This window comes from Citrus sinensis, chromosome 9, assembly GCF_022201045.2.
Source record: "Citrus sinensis cultivar Valencia sweet orange chromosome 9, DVS_A1.0, whole genome shotgun sequence".
Taxonomy (NCBI): domain Eukaryota; kingdom Viridiplantae; phylum Streptophyta; class Magnoliopsida; order Sapindales; family Rutaceae; genus Citrus; species Citrus sinensis.
This window is the reverse complement of record NC_068564.1, coordinates 28,569,301-28,588,994: the sequence shown is the minus strand read 5'-3', so window position 1 is coordinate 28,588,994 and position 19,694 is coordinate 28,569,301. Positions and strand designations below refer to the sequence as shown.

The window sequence follows — 19,694 nt, the reverse complement described above, 5'->3', positions numbered from 1 at the left end:
AGTTGAAAATGATCATTCACGTACAATTTTTTTGGAGTTGAAGATGAGTTGATATTTTTATTAAGATTCACGGATCTTAGTACTGAAAAAAAAAATTCAAATTTTGTTATTTAGTAACATTGTCACATATTAATTCATTGATCCAGTAAAAAAATATCCTCAATTGAGAAAGCACAAATTTCCAGGGATCTGGTTGGCATAATTAAATGTCAATTGGGTTATTTTCCACCGGCGGCCTAGCCCAGCCCAGCCCGTTTTATCCCAAAATTCAAATTCCCAAACGCGCTCGTCACAAAGTCAATCTCCACCGTCGATCACAGAACGCCCAAATTCCCTCGCTGGTCCTTCCCCCTTCACTCTTGCTATCTCTCTTAAGAAGAACTCTATCGTCTAGATTCCGAATCTATCAAATGGAGTAGAAAGAACGTGAAATGAAGGAAGAGACAATGGGAACGATAGAGAAGCTGTTCGTGCAGATCTTCGAGAGGAAGAAGTGGATCGAAGACCAGGTCAAACGCCAGACTCTTCTCTTCGATCATCAACTCGCCTCCAAATGTCTTATTGACGGAATCGCCCCTCCTCCTTGGCTCTTTTCCTGTCCTCCCAATGGTAATTTCACCTCTTCCGTTATCTTTCTTCTTCAATCCATTCAATTTGTTGCTATTGTTTCGGAATTTTTTAAATAATTTCTGCTTAGGTTTCTTCATTTCTTCCTCCAATTTATCTTCATTTTTTTAACTTTATTATTATTATTTTGTAGTTTGTGCTCGGATTTGAGTGTTAATTTGAAAATAAAAGCAAAATTTAAGTTCTTTTTGCCTCTTAAAATGAGTAATCAGTAAGCTTTGGGCTCTTGAAACTGAGAATTTATGGTTGAAGTGTCGAGTTTCGGATGTAGAAATATTTAGGGCATTGTTTTGGTAGTGTTTAGGAGGTGAAATTTTGCATTACTTTTTGTTCGATTAAACTGATAACTTAATAGGAAAAGGATTAGTCACATATAATTTAAAGTATTTACACTGAACATAGCTTGATAGTTTGAAGAGTAAATAAAATTGATGTCACTGGACCCTTTTACTTTGTTATTAAGGCTTTAGTTGAATTTACAACAAATTTGAAATTTGATGTTTTCTACTTTTCTTTGCCGATCAGTATCGAATTTGGTAAATAATAAACAATTGTGTCTTGAAATTTTTTGATTGCTGGGAATTTTTTATAACATTGGTTAATTTATAGTTGTTTTGTTGACGTCATGGCAGATTTGAATAAGGAGGAACTTATATCGGGGCTCTTACTCCCACGTCCACCATTGGCAGTGCCATATTCTGGCAGTTGCTGCTCACTCTACAACAAGCCTGATGTTCCAGCTGATAAAGGGGATTTTCCTGCTAATTCATTCACAGAAGTTCACACTTTGTCTAAAGGTTTTGATGCAGGAGACCGATTGTCTGTTTCGCCTCAGCTTCCAGTTAATGATGTTGAAGGTGCCTCAAATGGCGTTCAGAAGGGGGATTCTGATGATGTTATATCACTGCTGGATCAGGGATTTGAAAAACTGTCTAATGATTCTCCTGAGCCAGCCCAGTCGCTGGAAAACTTTCAAAGATCCAAGTCAAGGCAAAGGGCTTTGGCTCTTCGTAGGAGTGCAAAATTATTTCAAAGTAATTTACAAGATGAGAATAATGCTGGTGTTTTGTATGGTGGAATTACAGTTTCTGAGAGTGCTCCCGTACAGCATGACCATGTACAAGAATTGGAACTGGATGAATCTGTTCATATTAGTAAGGAAAGCTGTAAGGTGGAAGAAGCAAATCTAAGTGAATTCCATGGCAAGGAAAATGGTATGGTTCGTTTAAGTGTTTTATGTTGTCAGTTTTGCATCCTAAATCCTTTTTTTAACAGTATTTTTGGTGCTTTTGAAAGCACAATTTCAAAATAGTTTTGCTCTTAAAAACAAGCAATGGAATTATTTTAGTATGATAATGAAGAAGTACCTAGGTGATTCCATGTTTGATTTATTCTCAAGTAGAAGTAGGTGGGTAGGGTTAATCAATCAAGTGATCCACCAATAGATCAATCCTCAAGTAGTCATCAGAGAAAGAAGATATGTTACCACGGAGAAATAAAATAGTGCTTGAGAAATCATTGCTTGTCATTCAAAAAAAAAAAAAAACATACGACAGAGAACTTGAAGGCTTTTGCACCGTGTTTTAGTATGTTGTGAAATATTGTAATTTCTAGCATTTGTCATGATAATTAAAATTGCAAAAAATATATGAACTTGATGGCCATAAGAGTGGTGATTCACTGGACCCAACCTTACCATGAGAGATACCACTACATGTTGCTGCCATAGATATAAGTGGTAAGAGTTATCTTGCTGGCTTTCCTTAACAATCTTCGGTATCATTGCAGAGTCATGTGTGGAGGAGCTTATTTCACCCCTAATCCTAGGTCTGCAGCCTGTGACATCTCGTTCCAGCTATAAATGTGTTCCCTTCAATAAGCTGGCTGTTACGGATGAAAATGAAGAGCCGGTAGATGTTTCAAACAAAGAACTTCATGCTTCAAACAAAGGATTAGTCGCAGAAGATGGTCTGTCTAATCTGCATCAGTTTACTGTCAATGATACTGTGTGTGACTCAAATGGTGTGCTCAAGATGGATTTTGGTGCTGCATCTCCCCAAGATCAGATAGGTTCAAGAATTTCAGACATTGACCCTGAGCCACTTCAATCATTGGCCAGGGTTCAAAGATCAAAATCAAGGCAATGGGCTCTAGAGGCTCGTAATAGTGCAAAAGCAGAGAAAATTTATTTATCACTTGAGAATGATTTTTGTGTAAATTCTAGCCTATGTACGAGGTCTGGGATCACTTCCCTAGAGTTTGATCAAATTGGTTGGTCAGAATTGGTTCAAACTGCTGATTTTGATAATGAAAGCTGTGCCGTGGAAGGAGGAAAAGTACATGATCTCGTGAGCAAGGAAAAGAGTAGCAATATTTACCGTGGAAATATTACAAGATCTAAAAAATCTGTTCAACTACCTAGCTCTATGGGAGAGTCCTCACATGCGGATAGCCTTTCTTCTGCTGGGAAATCTAGTAGGGATCAAAACAATGTATGTTGTCTTGAATTAAATGAACAGCAGATTGAAGATTCTGATTCCTTTGGCTCTGGCATGGTGAATTCATCAAATCAGCTCAAGCAAAGAAAGGTTGGTGGTAGGCCAAATTATGCTGTATCTGCTGCCCCAACCTTGAGGGTAAGGCCACTCACACACACACACTCACACACACATAATTGCAGCCAGTTTCCTTATGAAGATAACTTGGTGCCTGATGTAGAATGTCACTACTTTTGATTGTCTCAGGAGGATGATGTTGTGCAATTAAATAAGGATAGAAGACCAGTTGACAAAATGGATCATGTGGATCAGCTCGTGTCTGAAGGATCTAAATCATCTCCAGTAGGGATTTTTCACCTACAACCCAACCAGATTCATGAATCAAAGTTGGTAGAAACTGCTGATTTTGATAATGAAAGCTGTGAAGTGGAAGGAGCAAAAGCACATAATTATGATAGCAAGGAAAGGAGCAGCAATATTTCTTCTGGCAGGATTACGCGATCACGAGATTCAGTCCGACAACCTTGCTCTATGAGGGAGTCCTCACATGCAGGTACCCTTGCTTATGCTGGGAGATCTAGTAAGACTGGCGACAATGTAGGTAGTCTTGAATCAAGTGAACAGCAGATTGAAGCGAATTATGCTTCCTTTGGAAGGGGATTTGGCTCTGGCACGGTGGGTTCATTGCCTGAGCTCAAGCAAACAAAGGTTGGAGGTAAACTATTTGATGCTGTGTCACCTGCTCCAAGCTTCAGGGTAAAGCCACATCTGTGTGTTTACTATCATTTTATTTATGAAGACAACTTAGGTTCCCTTTGCTATTGTGGTGTTATGGCTTAAAAGCCATGGCTGTTGTAAAATGAAAGCTGAAATTGTTGGATAGAATACTTCTAAAGTTAATAGTTTTAAAAAATGGTAATATAGGTTTTCATCAAATATTATAGTTAAAAATCATCTTAACTTACAAACCATAGTGGTAAGTGTTTGCGAAACAATATTTTTCCTTTTCATTTTTCTTTTTAAATTTTTATTCACATTTAGCCTAACAACTCAATCCCCTCCTAACGATGAAAGCGGAGTTTGAACCCTAAACCTTTTGTTTTTTCATTACAATAGTTTTACCGACTCAACTAGTTGGCACCCACTGACACTTAAAAAGCCACAACTGCTAAACATCAATGTCAACAAAGCCTTAATGCCTGATATTAAATGTCCATACTTTTCTTTTATCTCAGGAGGATGATCTTATACAATCAAATGAGAATAGTAGTCCAGTAGACAAAATGGACCATGTGGATCAGCTTGTGACTGATGGATCTAAATCACATCCAGCTGGGATTTCTCCCGTACAGACTGACCAATTTCATCAACCAGAATTGATAAAAACTTCTAATTTTGATAGTGAAAGCTGCGAGGAGGAAGGAGCAAAAGTATATGATTTCCAGGGCAAGGAAAAGAGCAGCAATATTTATTCTGTCAGGATTACGAAATCTCAAAGTTCGGCTCAACAACCTAGCTCTACGAGGAAGTTCTCACAAGCTGGTAGCCTTGTTTATGCTGGGATACCTGGTAGAAATAACAACTATGTAGGTTGTCCTAACTCTAGTGAACAGATGATTGAAAAGAATTCAGTTTCCTTTGGAAGGGGTGGCTCTGACTTGGTGGGTTCATCGCCTCAGTTCAAGCAAAGAAAGGATGGAGATAGACTAACTGATGCCATGTCTGCTGGTTCAAGCTGGAGGGTAAAACCATATCTTTATGTTCTACAATCATTTATTTGTGTGTGATTGAAAATGTCATTCCTTTCGTTTATCTCAGGAGGATGTTGTTTTTCAATCAAATGAGGATAGAAGTCCTGTTGACAAATTGGACCATGTGGAAGAGATCATGACTGAAGGTTTCAAATCATCTACTGTTGGGATTTCTTCCCTACAGCCTGTCCAAATTCATGAATCAGAATTGGTAAAAGCTGCTGATTTTGATAAGGAAAGCTGTGAGGTGGAAGGAGCAAAATTATATGATTTCCTGAGCAAGGAAAAGAGCAGCAGCATTTATTATGGCAGGATTAGAAGATCTCAAAGTTCTGTTCCACAATATAGCTCTATGAGAGAGTCCTCATATGCAGGTAGCCTTGCTTATTCTGGGAGATCTAGTAGGACTGACAAAAATGTAGATTGTCCTGAATCAGGTGAACAAAAGATTGAAGAGAATTCTACTTCCTTAGAAAGAGGTCTAGGCTCTTATATGGTGGGTTCATTGCCTCAGTTAAAGCAAAGAAAGGTTGGAAGTAGAACTAATGTTGTGTCTGCTGCTCCAAGCTTGAGAGTAAGGCCATATCTGCATATTTACAATCATTATAGTTATGAAGACAACTTAGTGCCTGATCTAATATGTCAATCTTTTGCTTATCTCAGGACGATGATGTTGTGCAATCAAATGAGGATAGAAGTGCACTTGTCAAAATGGATCATCTGGAAAAGGTCGTAACCGAAGGATCTAAATTATCTCCCGTTGGGATTTATTCTTTACAACCCGATCCTGCTTATGAGTTGGAATATAGCAAGCCTGCTGATGCATGTTGTGAAAGCTGTGTGGTGAAAGAAGCAACCATTGGTGATATCCAGAGTGAGGAAAACAGTAGCATTGCAGGTTCTACTGGGATTACAATATCTCAAAGTTATAACCAACAACACTTTTCTACAACGGACTCCTTTAACAAAGTTAACTCATTTTGTACCGAGAGGTCTAATGGTGAAGACAAGAATGTTGATTCTTCTGAATGGAGGCGGAAAAGTGGAAAGAAGTCTATTCTGCCAGGAAATAATTTTAGCTGTGGTGCAGAGGATTCATGGCCTCAGCATAAGCGAAGAAAAGTTGAAGGTCACCTCAATGACTACCTTTCTGCTTCAGCAAGCATGAGGGTAAAGCTGCTTTTGTCTTTCACAGGCTTCTTATACAGTAGAAAATTAGATTGTGTAGATGATGAAACTAAAGGCTGTTTGAAATATCAATGCTTTTCTATATCTCAGGAAGAGGTTGTTGCACAATCAGGTGTCAACAAGAGCCTAGTTTGTGAAATGGATCAGAATGGGCATCACAACATGAAAGTGGAATCACAATCTTCAGATAAGCTGCAAGTTGACGAGGTACTTGACTGTCTGTTGCATTTAAAGCCTTTTAGCACCAAAAAAGCGCCTTTAACCAGAACTCTTGTGAGATGTTCCTTTGATCGCCTGAGATTTCAAAGAATATTTGGGCAGATCAGTTAATATGTATACAAAATGTTTTCATTGATTCGTGGCCCGAGTACTATTTGACAAACTTTAGTCTTCTATTTTTCTATTAATATAAGCAATTTTTAACCTTATTATAGAATATTTTTGCACTTTCAATGAATCGTCTTTTGAACTTTTTAATTCAAATTGCAAGTTTTTGATGCATTATAACATGATCTCATCATGAAGTTGTCATCTTTTAAATCACAATCCAAACTCATAGAATTGAATGGGCATTATTTTATTCATAGATGGGGTTTGGACTGCTTGGTTGGTGTGATTTTTAGCCGATCTAATGGGTCAGAAGAGGAATAGGTTGTTTACGTATCTGGGGGCTACATGCTATTTTAATACTTTCTTCACTTCATAATAACAGTGCTTGAGGGTCTGGACGATGTTTTCACAGAGTACATGTGTTTGTTTCCTGCTTGTGTTGCAGCTCTTTTGACTGTTTGTATTACTGACAGGATAAATCTAACTCCAAGGAGAGGGACAGTACCCATTTCTCTTTTGTACAGGAGCTGGAAGTGCCATTAGTTTCAAGTTTCAACAATCAGGGTACCAATTCTAAATATTGTTCAGTTGAGGAAGGAGCTGTGTCAAATTCAACTAGGGCTATCCTTGATCCAGATAAGCAGCGTGCTATGGGTGGGAATGAAGCCCTATTGCATCTTAGTGAGAAAAATGAACAGTGGAATTCAGAACACTTAAGTTTTGATGAAATAGGCATGCAAGAAGGGAAATGCCATCTGGAAGGAAACGGCAGAGCTTCACAATGTTCAGTTGGCTCTCCTCAAAGAAAATTGGTTGATTTGATTGGTTCTGACCAAATTATGCCTGAATTTGAGGGGTTCATTTTGGAAACAGATAATGGGCATTCAGGCACGGCTGGAGAGGATATTAACTTCGATAAACTGGACCTTCCAAAAACTACAATAGAACGTGCTAGTGTGTTGGAGCAGCTTTGCAAATCGGCTTGCATGAATACACCATTATCCCATTTTTTCACTACATATAAATTGCATCAAGCGCCAAATTTATGTCAGTCAGTTCCGAATAGGCTTTTAGAGTGCATTGACCTGAGGAATAATCCCTCATTAAATGATAATATTGTCAAACAACTTAAGGCTAGTTATAGTTGCTTTGATGAGGAAGCCGACCATGCTTATCAAGGAAGGTCCTATTCTGACTGCTCACTGTTTTCTAGTACACAGCCGGCCTCGGAAATCAGGAAACCTTTTGGATCACCAATTGGGAAATTCTGGGATAGAATCACATCAAACTCTGCAAGTTCAGAGAAGCGAGGTGGTTCAAATCCAGATCTTCCCTGCATTAGTGAAGAAAATGAAAACACAGATGAGGTGGTTAATGTATTTCAAGAAGGCATCAGTTTGGAAGTTGCATCACCAGTTGGGGAACTATGGGATTGGAAAAAATCAAACTCCTCAAGTTCAGATAAACAAGGTAGCTTAAATCCAGAGCTTCCCTTTATTAGTGAAGAAGATGAGAACACAGACATGGTGACTGGTGTTCATCAAGGCATCAATTTAGAAGTGATGCCTTCCTCAGTCAAAAGAGAACCACTTGCTGACATTACCAAGAATCCAAACCTTACTGGATCTGTTCCCAAAACAGATGTATTTGCAGCTAGAAGTAGTCTAGAATCTGTAAAAACAGAATTCAGTTTCTCCAGGACTGTTAGGGCAAAGCAGAAGCATGTAGAGCATATCAGCAATAAGAAAAATAGAAGGCAGGCAAAAATGAGCCATGGTCCATCGTCATTTGGAGAAAATTGTATAAATAGGGTGAGTCATAACAGGTTCACTAAGCCAAAATTATCTGAAAAACCCAGTTTGAGAAAAGGAGGCCCGAGTTTTGCAGATAGAGAAAGTAAGCATAATAACATTGTATCCAACATCACTTCCTTTATTCCGCTAGTTCAACAAAAACAAGCAGCTGCAATTATTACAGGTAATTTCAGCAATATCTTGATTTGCAACATAAATGCATAGTACTAGAAGCTTTAAGTTATTGTACTGGATTATGAGCTCAGGGATAAATCATTGGATTTTTCCAATGGTATTCCTGTTGGATTTTTTTCTGATTGCTGAAGCTGAAAACTACAAGTTCTGTAATGGTTTGCAATCTAGGGCAACTAATTATATGAGATTTATTCATCGAGTTTGTTATTGGCTAAACGATCGAGTGACTGAAGATGCATGCATCACTTTCTGGTACCCTTTTATTTTTCTTGTCCTTCCTGGCTTGGTGCCTGATTTTTAGATGTGCTTTCTTTAGGGAAGAGGGATGTTAAAGTGAAGGCACTAGAAGCAGCTGAGGCTGCAAAGCGACTTGCAGTAGAGAAAGAGAATGAACGTAAGATGAAGAAGGAAGCCTTGAAACTTGAGCGTGCAAAACTAGAGCAAGAAAATTTGAAGCAACTGGAGCTGCAGAAGAAAAAGAAAGAAGAGGAAAAAAAGAAGAAATTGGCTGATATGGCTGCAAGAAAGAGACAAAGGGAAGAAGAAGAAAGGAAGGAGAAGGAACGGAAAAGAAAGCGTGTTATGGAATCTAGGAGGCAGCAGCAAGAACATGAGGAAAAATTATGTGCAAAGAAAGAAGAGGAAAGAAAGAAGAAAGAGGCTGATTTGCTGATGGTAAGATCTCTTATGATGCGAAGGTCTTTGATTGCTCTCTCGTTGCTGTATTAGGAACAGATATAATTTTTGGTTTCTGTTACATGATGAACAATTAAATTTAACGAAGGTATCCAAGGATGAAACATGGAGGGATTATAAAAGGGTAAAAGAACAAGGAGAAGAAAATCCTGCAAAAATGAAAAAGACTGAATCTAAGGCAACTGTGGTTTCAACAAGTGATGCCAGAGAAACAAGCATTGTCCTTCAAGTTAGTGAGCCATCAACTGATTGTGGGGATAAATCAAAGGTAATTTATCTGTTAGAATTGATTTAATCAAACTTTATTGTGAATTACTTCATATTATATAAGATTAGTAATAGTTACAAATAACTTGAAGATGCAACCTATATAGATTGAAGTCATAAAAATTTATATTTCTTGCATTACAGACTCATGCTAAGACATCATTTTCTTTTTTCTAGGCAACAGGCCATTTAGAGAAAGCAACAGAAAATGACCTTGACACCAACCAAAATCAAGAACCATCATATGATGTCTCCCCATATAAAGATTCAGACAATGAAGAGGAAGAAGATGATGATGACAGACTGAATACTAAATTTATTCCTTCATGGGCCAGGTATGTTACTTGTTTGTTGTGTGTAGTTAAATATTGTATTAAACTTTTAAAGCAGAAGAAGAAATGTTAAACATTGCATACGCAACCTGCCTTTCTGTTTTTCAAGTCTATATTAGACTATTGCTCATATTACAACTCATATTACATGAGATTACATATTTACAATTAGATAATTACTGAGACTAGTTGAGAAAGGATATTAAACCCTCATAATTGCTTTTTGTGAGGGTTTGAACACTTGATATTCTCCCAGTAGGTAAGGCCTATTGATTGATAAGATATTTACAGCATGAGTCTTGGTGAGAACCAAAAACTTACGTGTCTTTGAGGCTGTACCTTGGGTAATTAAACATCATAATTTGTACTTTCGTTATGCAGTAAACGTGCCTCAGCTCTGATCATTCCATCTCTGCTAAGTGTAAGCCCAGAAGTGATATTTCCCCCAGGAAGTTTTTGCAGCATATCTGAAGGTAGTGCTCATACATTATGTGAAACAGTAGACTATATCAGCTATATTGCTGGACTAAATAAGGAAAACTTCACTTCTTTTTTGTAGTTCTCTTGCCTCGGAGACAGCAGCAAAAGATGAGGCCATGAATATAATCAGAATGTCAATGAGACAGGTTCTTCTTCTCTTGAGGTATAGTTTTCCAACTGCAATGTCTTAAAACCACTGAGTCTTGATTGTGACTATGCAATCAATTTCATTTTTTTTCCCTTCTTGTTCATTGGGCAGGTTTCGCAGCAACTCACCATGAAGAAGAGTTAAGTGGCAGGTAATTCCTGTTGAGCTCATTGGTAGCTGAAGATTACACAGTTGCAGCGATGTACATGCTTCCATCATTTCTAGATCAGACATTTGTGAACTTAACACAACTAACAAGCTCAATTATTTAGTTGCTTCTTGGTATGTTTTGTAAAAATACGAATGGTCCATGAAGCACTAGAGCAGATGTAATCTATCTGACGAAGTCCCTCTCGTAGTTCCTAATCCTTAATGAACCTTTTGCTTGTCGGTCGCTTATTAACTGCCAATGCGAAAGCAACATTAACTTTTAATATTTAGAATGTATTTTAGCCTTGTGATGTTGGCAAGTGGAACGACCTCAGCTTACGAATTTTGTTAATGGGCTTCTACTAATCTCAGTTACGAGATTTTAAATTTTAAAAAGAAAAATCAAGCAAGCTTTATGCTTCTTATTTTACACACTTGATTAGCAATTAAGCAATGCGAATCGAATATTCTAGGCTTTATATTAATTTATAGCAATCTAATACGCTGCTGTAGTTTACCAACTACGAAGAAATGAATGTATAAAATATATACACTTTATAATCTTAGTAACGGCTATATGGCCTGTGACGCTATGATTTCCCTTTTTGAAAAATTGAATTTGGACCAACGTGCGTTCACATGGTCTCCTTATCTTTGTCAATCATAGTGACATTCCAGTGATCCTCCGTCCGAAGTTCAGTTCATTGAATAATTTTCCAATTCCTATGTTACCGTTTAAGATTCCATTTTTCTTTTTAAATCTGTTGTTTGATTTTCTCAAGAAACGTCATCGTCATCGTCCTGCGATAGTACCCTTATCAAAAAGTCTAACTAAAGTACAAATTGTAAAATTTTGTGCCCTAAAGGCTAAGCTCCTTCCACGTGGGCAAAATACTTGGGATCCCACATTTTTGTTTTCATTTTTTCTTATCAGATTGTTATTTTCAATTGACTCTGAGCCTGAGCCATTGTCTGCCTGTAAGATTAATTGGGTAGTGGTGGGTCAAAGTGAACGTGGCTTTTGATTGATGGCACTAGCAGCAAAATTAAAGAACAAAAGGAGACCAATACCCTAAGAACGGTCATCTTTGAACTCTGTATATATAAAAGCCTAAAATGTGACCCACATCTGATGCTTTTGTCAAATACCCAAAATTCTTTGACTCGGTCCAATCAAAATTCATGAAGAAACACCTCTTCTCGCATCCTGAAACGCTGTCGTTTAATCTGCAATTTTCTTGATAACCGTTGCAGACCCATTAACTCTCTCAACTGTTTAAACCCCATTTTCCCACCCAAAGATTCCCACCACCACATTCTCTCTCTCTCTCTCTCTCTCTCTCTCTCTCTCTCATGAAACCAATCTTCAAGAAACCTAAAAACACTTCGTCTTCTTCAACAACTCCTTAGCTAATTTCTCTCCATTCTTGAAATTTCTTGAGCAATTTCAAACTATGCCTCCAAAAAAGCTACTTGTTTTCTTCTCCATCTTCTTGCTCAACTTCTCTTTTGTTTTATCAAATAACATGAACTTCGATTTCACTTCTTTCAATCTCCGTAACATCACTCTCCTAGGCGACTCTTATCTCCGCAATGGTGTCATAGGCCTTACAAGAGAGCTTGGTGTCCCTGCTTCAAGCTCAGGCAGTCTTATCTACAACAACCCGGTTCCCTTTTTCGATCAAGAAACCAACACCACAGCTTCTTTTACCTCAAGATTCTCTTTTTCCATCAACAATGTGAATCCAAGCTCTTTCGGCGATGGTTTAGCCTTTTTTATATCCCCTGACAATCAGATTCTTGGGAGTGCTGGTGGGTGTCTTGGTCTTGTTAATTCTTCACAGTTAACCAAGAACAAGTTTGTAGCTATTGAGTTTGATACGAGGCTTGATCCTCATTTTGATGATCCTGATGAGAATCATATTGGTTTGGATATTGACAGTCTTGAGTCAATCAAGACTGCTGATCCAATCTTGCAAGGGATTGATTTGAAGAGTGGGAATGTGATCACAGCTTGGATTGATTACAAGAATGATTTGAGGATGTTGAAAGTTTTTATGAGTTATTCAAATTTGAAGCCTGTGACGCCATTGTTGAAAGTTAATATTGATCTCTCTGGGTATCTAAAAGGCAATATGTATGTGGGGTTTTCAGCTTCAACAGAAGGGAGTACTGAGCTTCATATGATTCAGAGTTGGAGTTTTCAAACTTCTGGGTTCCGGCCTGTGCGGCCGAAATTGCATCCTCACAATGTGTCTGATAGTTCAGTGGTTGTAGAAACTGATTTTCCCACATCAAATTCTACAAATAAACATCACAATAAGATTGGTTTGGGTCTTGGGATTGCTGGCCCGGCCTTCTTTTGTGTGGTTCTTGCAGTTTTTGGTTACATTTCTATCAAGAAATGGAAGAATATGAGAACGGGAATTTGCCTAAGAGCAGACCTGGTGCCAGGACCAAGGGAGTTTAGTTACAGAGAGCTACGTTCAGCCACTAGAGGGTTTCACTCAAATAGAGTCTTAGGCCGTGGAGCATTTGGGAATGTTTACAAGGCCTATTTTGCGTCATCAGGCTCTGTGGCTGCTGTCAAAAGATCAAAACATTCCCATGAAGGTAAAACTGAATTTTTAGCTGAACTGTCGATTATAGCTTGCTTGAGGCACAAGAATTTGGTTCAGCTCCTTGGTTGGTGCGCTGAGAAGGGTGAACTGTTGCTTGTTTATGAGTATATGCCCAATGGGAGCCTTGATAGAATGCTATACCAAGATTCTGAAAATGGTGTATTGTTGAGTTGGTATCATAGGTTAAACATTGTGGTTGGTTTGGCTTCTGCTCTTACGTACTTGCATCAAGAATGTGAACAGCAAGTGATTCACAGAGATATCAAGGCTAGCAACATAATGCTGGACGCGAATTTCAATGCAAGGCTTGGTGATTTTGGATTGGCAAGGCTCATGGATCATGATAAGAGTCCAGTTTCCACGCTTACAGCAGGAACTATGGGGTACCTTGCTCCAGAGTATCTGCAGTATGGGACAGCAACTGAGAAAACTGATGTTTTCAGCTATGGCGTTGTTGTCCTTGAAGTTGCTTGTGGGAGGAGGCCAATTGAGAGAGAAACAGAAGGTCATAAGATGGTGAATTTGGTTGACTGGGTATGGGGATTATATGCTGAGGGAAGGATCATTGAAGCAGCAGACAAAAGGTTGAATGGGGCGTTTAATGAGGATGAAATGAAGAGGCTTTTGCTTGTGGGATTGAGCTGCGCAAACCCCGATAGCTCAGCGAGACCTTCAATGAGAAGAGTCTTCCAGATCCTAAACAATGAAGCAGAGCCATTAGTTGTGCCAAAGTTGAAGCCATGTCTTACATTCTCTAGTGTGTCTTTAACTCTAGAGGACATTGTTTCAGAAGATGAAGAGAGTGATTGAGAACTGAAGTTTGGTTAACATTTCATATTCTTTGTAGCTCAAAGTTTATTCATTCATTGTTTGATTCTTTCATTTTTCGTCCACCTTTGTTGTAGTGTTGTCAGTTTGCAACTGTAAGAGTCGACTGGCCTGAGTTCAAAACAATTCTATTGAACTTTGTGGTCTCTGCTGTACTCCCCCCACCCCACCCCTTTTTTTTTGCCTTTTTCCCATTTTTCCCAGAAGTAGGTTTCTTGCAACAGTTTTGTATATTTTGGGCTAAGCCCTAGTTCAATTCAAGTAACAAGTTTTTTTGGGCACTATCTTTTAATAATTGATTCTAGCTTCCACTGTACATACAAAACAAAACCAATCGAAGAAGCCCTTCGTTTCAAATTGATTGTATTGCCAGCAGAAAAAAGGTCTTTACAGGTTAATGCCCTTTGGCTTTTACACATTATGTCATGTGATTATTATGCATCGCTCGAAAATAATAATTAACAATCATTTGAGTTCAGATATAGATGTCTTTCTCTGATATAATCGATCACCTTATCTTCAGTCAGATACTTTATCGACAATCCTCTAGAAATGCAATCCCTGCAATAAAACGGGGAAAATAGATGGCTACTCAGGATATAATCAGATTCTCATAGCACCAAAAAATCAAGAGAAAACCACTTTCACTTGCCCTTTTGGCACTTTTGCATATAGGAGGATGCCATTTGAATTATGTAATGCACCTGCTACATTTCAACGATGCATGTTAAACATTTTTTCTAATATGGTTGAACGATTCCTTGAAGTCTTTATGGATTGGTGTCATTGTAGTAGTAAATAACTACTCTTACAGATGGCCAAGAAAGGATGCCACTCACCTTATCCTTGTTGAACTAATTTGATTCGGTACAAGCTCTTCTACAAGATTGATATTGCCCTGAAAAGGGAAAAGGAAAAGATGAAATAATAATTGTAAAACAAGGCAGCGTGCAATAAACAGTGAAAGCAATTAAATAGGAAAAGATGAAATAATAATTGTAAAACAAGGCAGCGTGCAATAAACAGTGAAAGCAATTAAATGTGCATTTTTCTTTTTCCTGAACTAAACCACTCAGAAACTCCAGTCAAGACAATTATGAATTCTGAAAACTTCACGGTGATTGCTGAAGCTTTTAACGTTTGGAATTGTAGACAAGTAACAACTTTCCATACAAAATGTCCAATAACCAAATGACTTGAGATATCTTTTCAAGGTTGACCAGGAATCAACAATATCAACTCATGAATTGTGACCAAAATTAAGACATCAAAACCACTTTAAACTAACAAATAAAAGTAGGTAAAGTCATTAAAAAAGTCAGCCAAAATAATAAGGTAGTTTATTAACACGCCCACTCACCTTATTTTCATTCAATATTTCGTTGTCAGAAATGATTTTCTTAACATCTTGTCCTTCTCTGCGTATACAAATCACACCAAAATTTCTGCATATGGCCCTTACCTAAACAATGAAAACTCTTATAGTTGAAATCAGCTGTAAAAAATTTCCAAGAATTATATATTCATATTTCTAACTGACGGCACATTTATTCATCTAGAGGTCCCACTACCATCCCTCTCTTTTACCTTGCAGCTAAACTTCCAAAAAATGTGTTTTCCTACCACCTAAAGAAGTCATTCAACTTTCCCGTTCTTATGGATTAGTATCCCTGCTGACCCAATAATCTTATGCACCTATCTATATAAATCAAGATATGGAACAAGTAAATACCTGCTCAGGAATCCAAAATCCAGGAATGGCAAAAGACTCGAGTAAATCAGAACCACATACAAGCATGACCTTGAGGGACTCTACAAGAAGCACAGAAAGCCGATGTCAGTGTTGCCTTAAACAAACAAATAAAATGCGTACAAACAAAATAATTCTCCTGTGACAAAGTCAGTGACGCTATTAAATCTATACATCTTCTCTTGAAGCTAGAACCAGACTTCTACACCACAACAACCAAAATAAGAAAAAAAGAAGGAAGGTCTCCAAATTGTGAACCACAACATGCCTAAATTCTCTTGAAGTGTATTATCTCTATTCTTAAGACCTTGTACAAACACATAAAGTTAGCACAAGTAAATACAACGTACATCCAAATGAGGGTAGAAGGCATAGGAAGTGTTCTGTGAATCAGAATCACTATCTAAATCTTCAATTACATCATGAAAATGATTATACATTCCCAACAAAACTTGCCATAACATTAACGATTCAATTTGATGCATGCGCTAGTATGAAATAATGTGTTTATCTGTTTCATATATACATGAATACTTGTGGAAGATCAAATAAATTAAGCATAGATTCACACCCATGCAACTCAATTCCACACATGCAGAGCAAGGGCGAAAATGTAATTCTGCTTCTTACCCCTGGATATCAACCCAGCCTCAATCAAAAAATTCTTGACTCTTGACAAAACAGTCAAAGTGCGCTGATAGCTACTCTGGTTTGCCTGCAACACCATTATGATACTAATATCATCTTACAGAACCATGATAAGACGATATAACTAATTAACGAGCACTATAAATTATGACATATCAAATAATGCTAAAACATTAATCATTTAAATCATCATGAATTTTCACAATGAAGTGTGAGAGCAAAAAAGAGAGAATACCTCCCATGGATCAACCATGATGAAGTCAGAACTTTTGCAGGCCAGGTTACACAAATTTATACGATGTTCAGCAGATATAAGGCCCTGCATCATGTCAATGCTTCAGCAAACCAAATTCATATATGGCCATAGAAGTAGGAACAAATTCAACCAAAAAACTCTATGCAATGCTAAGTGACAACCATTAGATACGGTTAAAATCAGATTTATTGATTATCAACATTCCAGTAACTTGAATAGCACATTGATTATAGCAAAGACCGGTAAAATATCTGAATACTAAAAATAAGTACGACCTCTAATTACAGAAGGTATGTGCAAAGCCGCTTACAATCATGAAATCTTCTCCATAAAAATTAAAATGACATCCATCACCACTACATCCCTATCAATATGCTATAACAAAAAGCCACAAACCCTTTTCTTGTACGCATCATTAACAGGCGACATATAGCCTCCAATGACACAATAGCCCTCTGAATTCAGTGCGTCTCTCGCCAGCTCTAGGCATAAAAGTGGAATGATCAATTACACATAGACCAATATTTCCCAATGAAATACTACATACTAATCTGATCCAAGCAGAGCAAAGGCAAAATAAAGGAGGGGATATTAGCAAAGTCTCAAGGGTAGGTGGAAAACTTACCAAACATACGTAAGTGCATAAAAGTAGGCGGATTGAAACTTCCAGTAGCAACTAAAACAACATAAGTTTTGCCCCTAGTTACAGATAATTAATCATAAAAAGAATGATTTCAAAATATGATCAACATAAAAAAAAATAAAAATAATAATTCTTAGCAGAACATGTTAACATGATACTTTGCAGAGATATATAACTTACTGGGTTTTGGATTCTAGTGATAATTTTTCCAGTGGCAATGGAACATCCATGGCACCTGAAAAAAAAAAATCTCATATAATGAAAATGAGGGGATAAAAAAAAAAAAAAAATCTATGTTCACACTGGTATTGTCCTATAATTCCTACAAACATTGTAATCAACGCACCGTTTCAAAGCGTTTTTTTTTTTTTTTTTGGGGGGCAGTACAGGTGGGAGCAGAAGCCACAACTTAACAACCTTTCAATGGAGCTTCCCTTAAGTAGCCAGCTGCTGACAAGCAAAAGAAATGAAAGAACAGAAATCAAGGGGTTAATGACACTGCAGTCTGAGTGGCTGACCGCAAAATCAAAAGGAAATTGTAGTTTGCAAATCGTGTCAAATAAGTCCTACGTGATTCAAAATTTCAAAGTTTTAGGTCCATTGGTCAAGTTGACCGTTACGAACAAAGAAACAGAAATTTGAAAACATTAAATTTTACCCTTGAAATATGAAGCAGACAAAAACGACGGCAGAGCGAAAGATCTTGAAGCATCAGCAACAATAGAAGGGGATTCACCCTTTATTCATCCTTTAGTTAAAAAACTAGCAAGGTGAAAAAAAAAAAAAATCAACTTTCTTTGTATCTTTACAACCAAAAGAACACAAGAAGACATAACCATTTAAGTGATCTAGCGTGAGCCTCACTGGTACTGAAATCAACTCAAGCTTCTTCTAACTTCTCGAGAGAAAGGGCCGTCGAACGCCGGGGACCGTCGACCGGAAGCGTGTCGGCGGCGGTCACTTGGCAGCTCTTTAGATTTTTTATTTTAATGATATTTTTTTAATTGTTTACAAGTGTTAGTATCTTAGTGTGACTCTGGAACACGTGTCGATTACGTACTGGTTTTAGCGTCTTTTATTTGAAATGAAATTATTGACCTTACATCGTTACTGTGTTTGACGGTCAACTTTAGTCAAGGGACTAATGTGTAAAAGACAAAACAAACAAAACTTGGTTGACAAGATCCGACATGTTTGAGATTTTGCTAAAGATTCTGATGGGGTGTTCAAATTAGTAGAGAGCTAGCAAAATTTGTCGGTCAAATTTATGTCGATTTAAATATGATTAATTTAATAATTATATTAAAATATTAAAATTTTAATCCGATATAAAAAATAAATGAGTTACTTAATAAATTTTTTAATATCCAAATATTTAATAAAGCTTATATTGAACATCTGATTATATATATTACATATTCAAGGTATTAAAATTTTAATTATTTTTTAAGCATATGATAATAAAAAAAAAACGAATTATGAAATATTAAAGAAGTTGATATATAATTGTTAGTGATTAGAACTTTGGAGTGCAATTGACTTATTTTGCTTGTAAAGTTTTATTTTTATAAGATTGATTAGATCAGATTAAATTGGATTTCATGCTTCATTGATTTGGAATATATTGGATTTCAATAAGTGATTGAATTGGATTAGATCCAAAGTATCAAATCCAATATATGATAGATTGGACTTGTATTTGAACCATTAAACACCCGTACCACAAAGGTTTACACTATATATAATATTTATGCATGTTATAAAATATGCATATCTATCAAAATATTATATATTTACATTATTAAAGATCTAAATCTATATAATAATTTATAAATGAAAAATTATGTGCATGTTCATTCTTTCATAAAATAAAAAAGAAAAAAAAGAAAATCATGTCTAATATTTGGGTTTTGATGAAAAGAACCTATAAAATAATTTAAAATAGAAAATATGATCATATCATTGATTTGGATCCTGAAGATCTAGAAAAATCGGGATCCACACATAAAAAAATGCAGATTTGAATCCTAAAACTTAGAAACCATGCTTATCCAAATTCAAATACGGATGCAAATGCATCCAGAAACCTAGATATTTGGATCTGCATTGTTTTTTTTAATTAAATTAGGTTATTTATTAAATTAAAATTAAATTAAAAAATGTGTTAGTTAAATGAAAAACACATAATAATAGTAATTTAAAAAATTAGGAGTTAAATTAAATTAAGAAATATATTGGGATTTGTATTATTTTATGTGGATTTGTAGTATTTTTATAATTTTATTTGTGGATTTGTGGTATTGCTAGACTAAAATTTATATTATTCTTGATATTTGATTTATATTTTGGTATTTTTATTTGGGACTTTATGCTATAGTATGTTATTCTAGATATTGAATTGTTGATCGTCAAATTATAATTGAATTTTATTGGATATTATTAGGTAAATTGTTAAATTTTTAATTTATACAGATCTAGATATTCAAAATATTT

The 19,694-nt window shown here is 36.5% G+C and overlaps 3 protein-coding genes across 8 annotated transcripts; 2 read left to right on the top strand and 1 right to left on the bottom strand.

Moving 5' to 3' along the window:
• Positions 1-300: 300 nt before the first annotated feature.
• On the top strand, positions 301-10,889 carry LOC102631149 (uncharacterized). Of its 2 annotated transcripts, none has more exons than XM_025097559.2 (15): positions 301-609; positions 1,260-1,841; positions 2,416-3,215; positions 3,372-3,881; positions 4,361-4,867; positions 4,944-5,450; positions 5,540-6,046; positions 6,155-6,271; positions 6,868-8,371; positions 8,699-9,057; positions 9,167-9,346; positions 9,523-9,680; positions 10,059-10,150; positions 10,237-10,320; positions 10,417-10,889. In XM_025097559.2, the coding sequence occupies exons 1-14, from the start codon at positions 432-434 to the stop codon at positions 10,275-10,277; spliced, it is 6,042 nt and encodes a 2,013-aa protein (XP_024953327.1). In that variant the 5' UTR covers positions 301-431; the 3' UTR covers positions 10,278-10,320; positions 10,417-10,889. The 2 variants fall into 2 exon arrangements, with proteins under 2 accessions (XP_024953327.1, XP_006474885.1); XM_006474822.4 differs by having other exon boundaries at positions 2,416-3,263.
• A 403-nt stretch (positions 10,890-11,292) lies between these two features.
• On the top strand, positions 11,293-14,394 carry LOC102606760 (probable L-type lectin-domain containing receptor kinase S.7). Its single transcript, XM_006474824.4, has one exon. It carries the CDS (start codon positions 11,910-11,912, stop codon positions 13,884-13,886), a length of 1,977 nt encoding a protein of 658 aa, XP_006474887.1. The 5' UTR covers positions 11,293-11,909; the 3' UTR covers positions 13,887-14,394.
• On the bottom strand, positions 14,251-18,391 carry LOC102607052 (nicotinamide/nicotinic acid mononucleotide adenylyltransferase). Of its 5 annotated transcripts, none has more exons than XM_052433316.1 (13): positions 18,066-18,391; positions 17,860-17,963; positions 17,548-17,651; positions 17,382-17,436; positions 17,184-17,260; positions 16,955-17,040; positions 16,538-16,621; positions 16,285-16,369; positions 15,637-15,716; positions 15,265-15,366; positions 14,744-14,802; positions 14,557-14,611; positions 14,251-14,465 (listed from the first exon to the last, which is right to left on the bottom strand). In XM_052433316.1, the coding sequence occupies exons 4-12, from the start codon at positions 17,429-17,431 to the stop codon at positions 14,596-14,598; spliced, it is 639 nt and encodes a 212-aa protein (XP_052289276.1). In that variant the 5' UTR covers positions 17,432-17,436; positions 17,548-17,651; positions 17,860-17,963; positions 18,066-18,391; the 3' UTR covers positions 14,251-14,465; positions 14,557-14,595. The 5 variants fall into 5 exon arrangements, with proteins under 5 accessions (XP_052289276.1, XP_024953689.1, XP_015384690.1 ...); XM_025097921.2 differs by having other exon boundaries at positions 14,557-14,608; positions 18,066-18,389; XM_015529204.3 differs by lacking the exon at positions 14,557-14,611 and having other exon boundaries at positions 18,066-18,386.
• Between the last annotated feature and the right edge of the window lie 1,303 nt (positions 18,392-19,694).

Coding starts and splice junctions, on each gene's coding strand:
- LOC102631149 (XM_006474822.4), top strand. CDS start 432: ATGAAGGAAGAGACAATGGGAACGATAGAGAAGCTGTTCGTGCAGATC. Junction 5,451..5,539: donor CTGCTGCTCCAAGCTTGAGA/GTAAGGCCATAT, acceptor TGCTTATCTCAG/GACGATGATGTTGTGCAATC. Junction 6,272..6,867: donor ATAAGCTGCAAGTTGACGAG/GTACTTGACTGT, acceptor TATTACTGACAG/GATAAATCTAACTCCAAGGA.
- LOC102606760 (XM_006474824.4), top strand. CDS start 11,910: ATGCCTCCAAAAAAGCTACTTGTTTTCTTCTCCATCTTCTTGCTCAAC.
- LOC102607052 (XM_015529204.3), bottom strand. CDS start 17,431: ATGGATGTTCCATTGCCACTGGAAAAATTATCACTAGAATCCAAAACC. Junction 17,261..17,381: donor TCACTAGAATCCAAAACCCA/GTAAGTTATATA, acceptor ATTATCTGTAAC/TAGGGGCAAAACTTATGTTG. Junction 17,041..17,183: donor TATGCACTTACGTATGTTTG/GTAAGTTTTCCA, acceptor TTTTATGCCTAG/AGCTGGCGAGAGACGCACTG.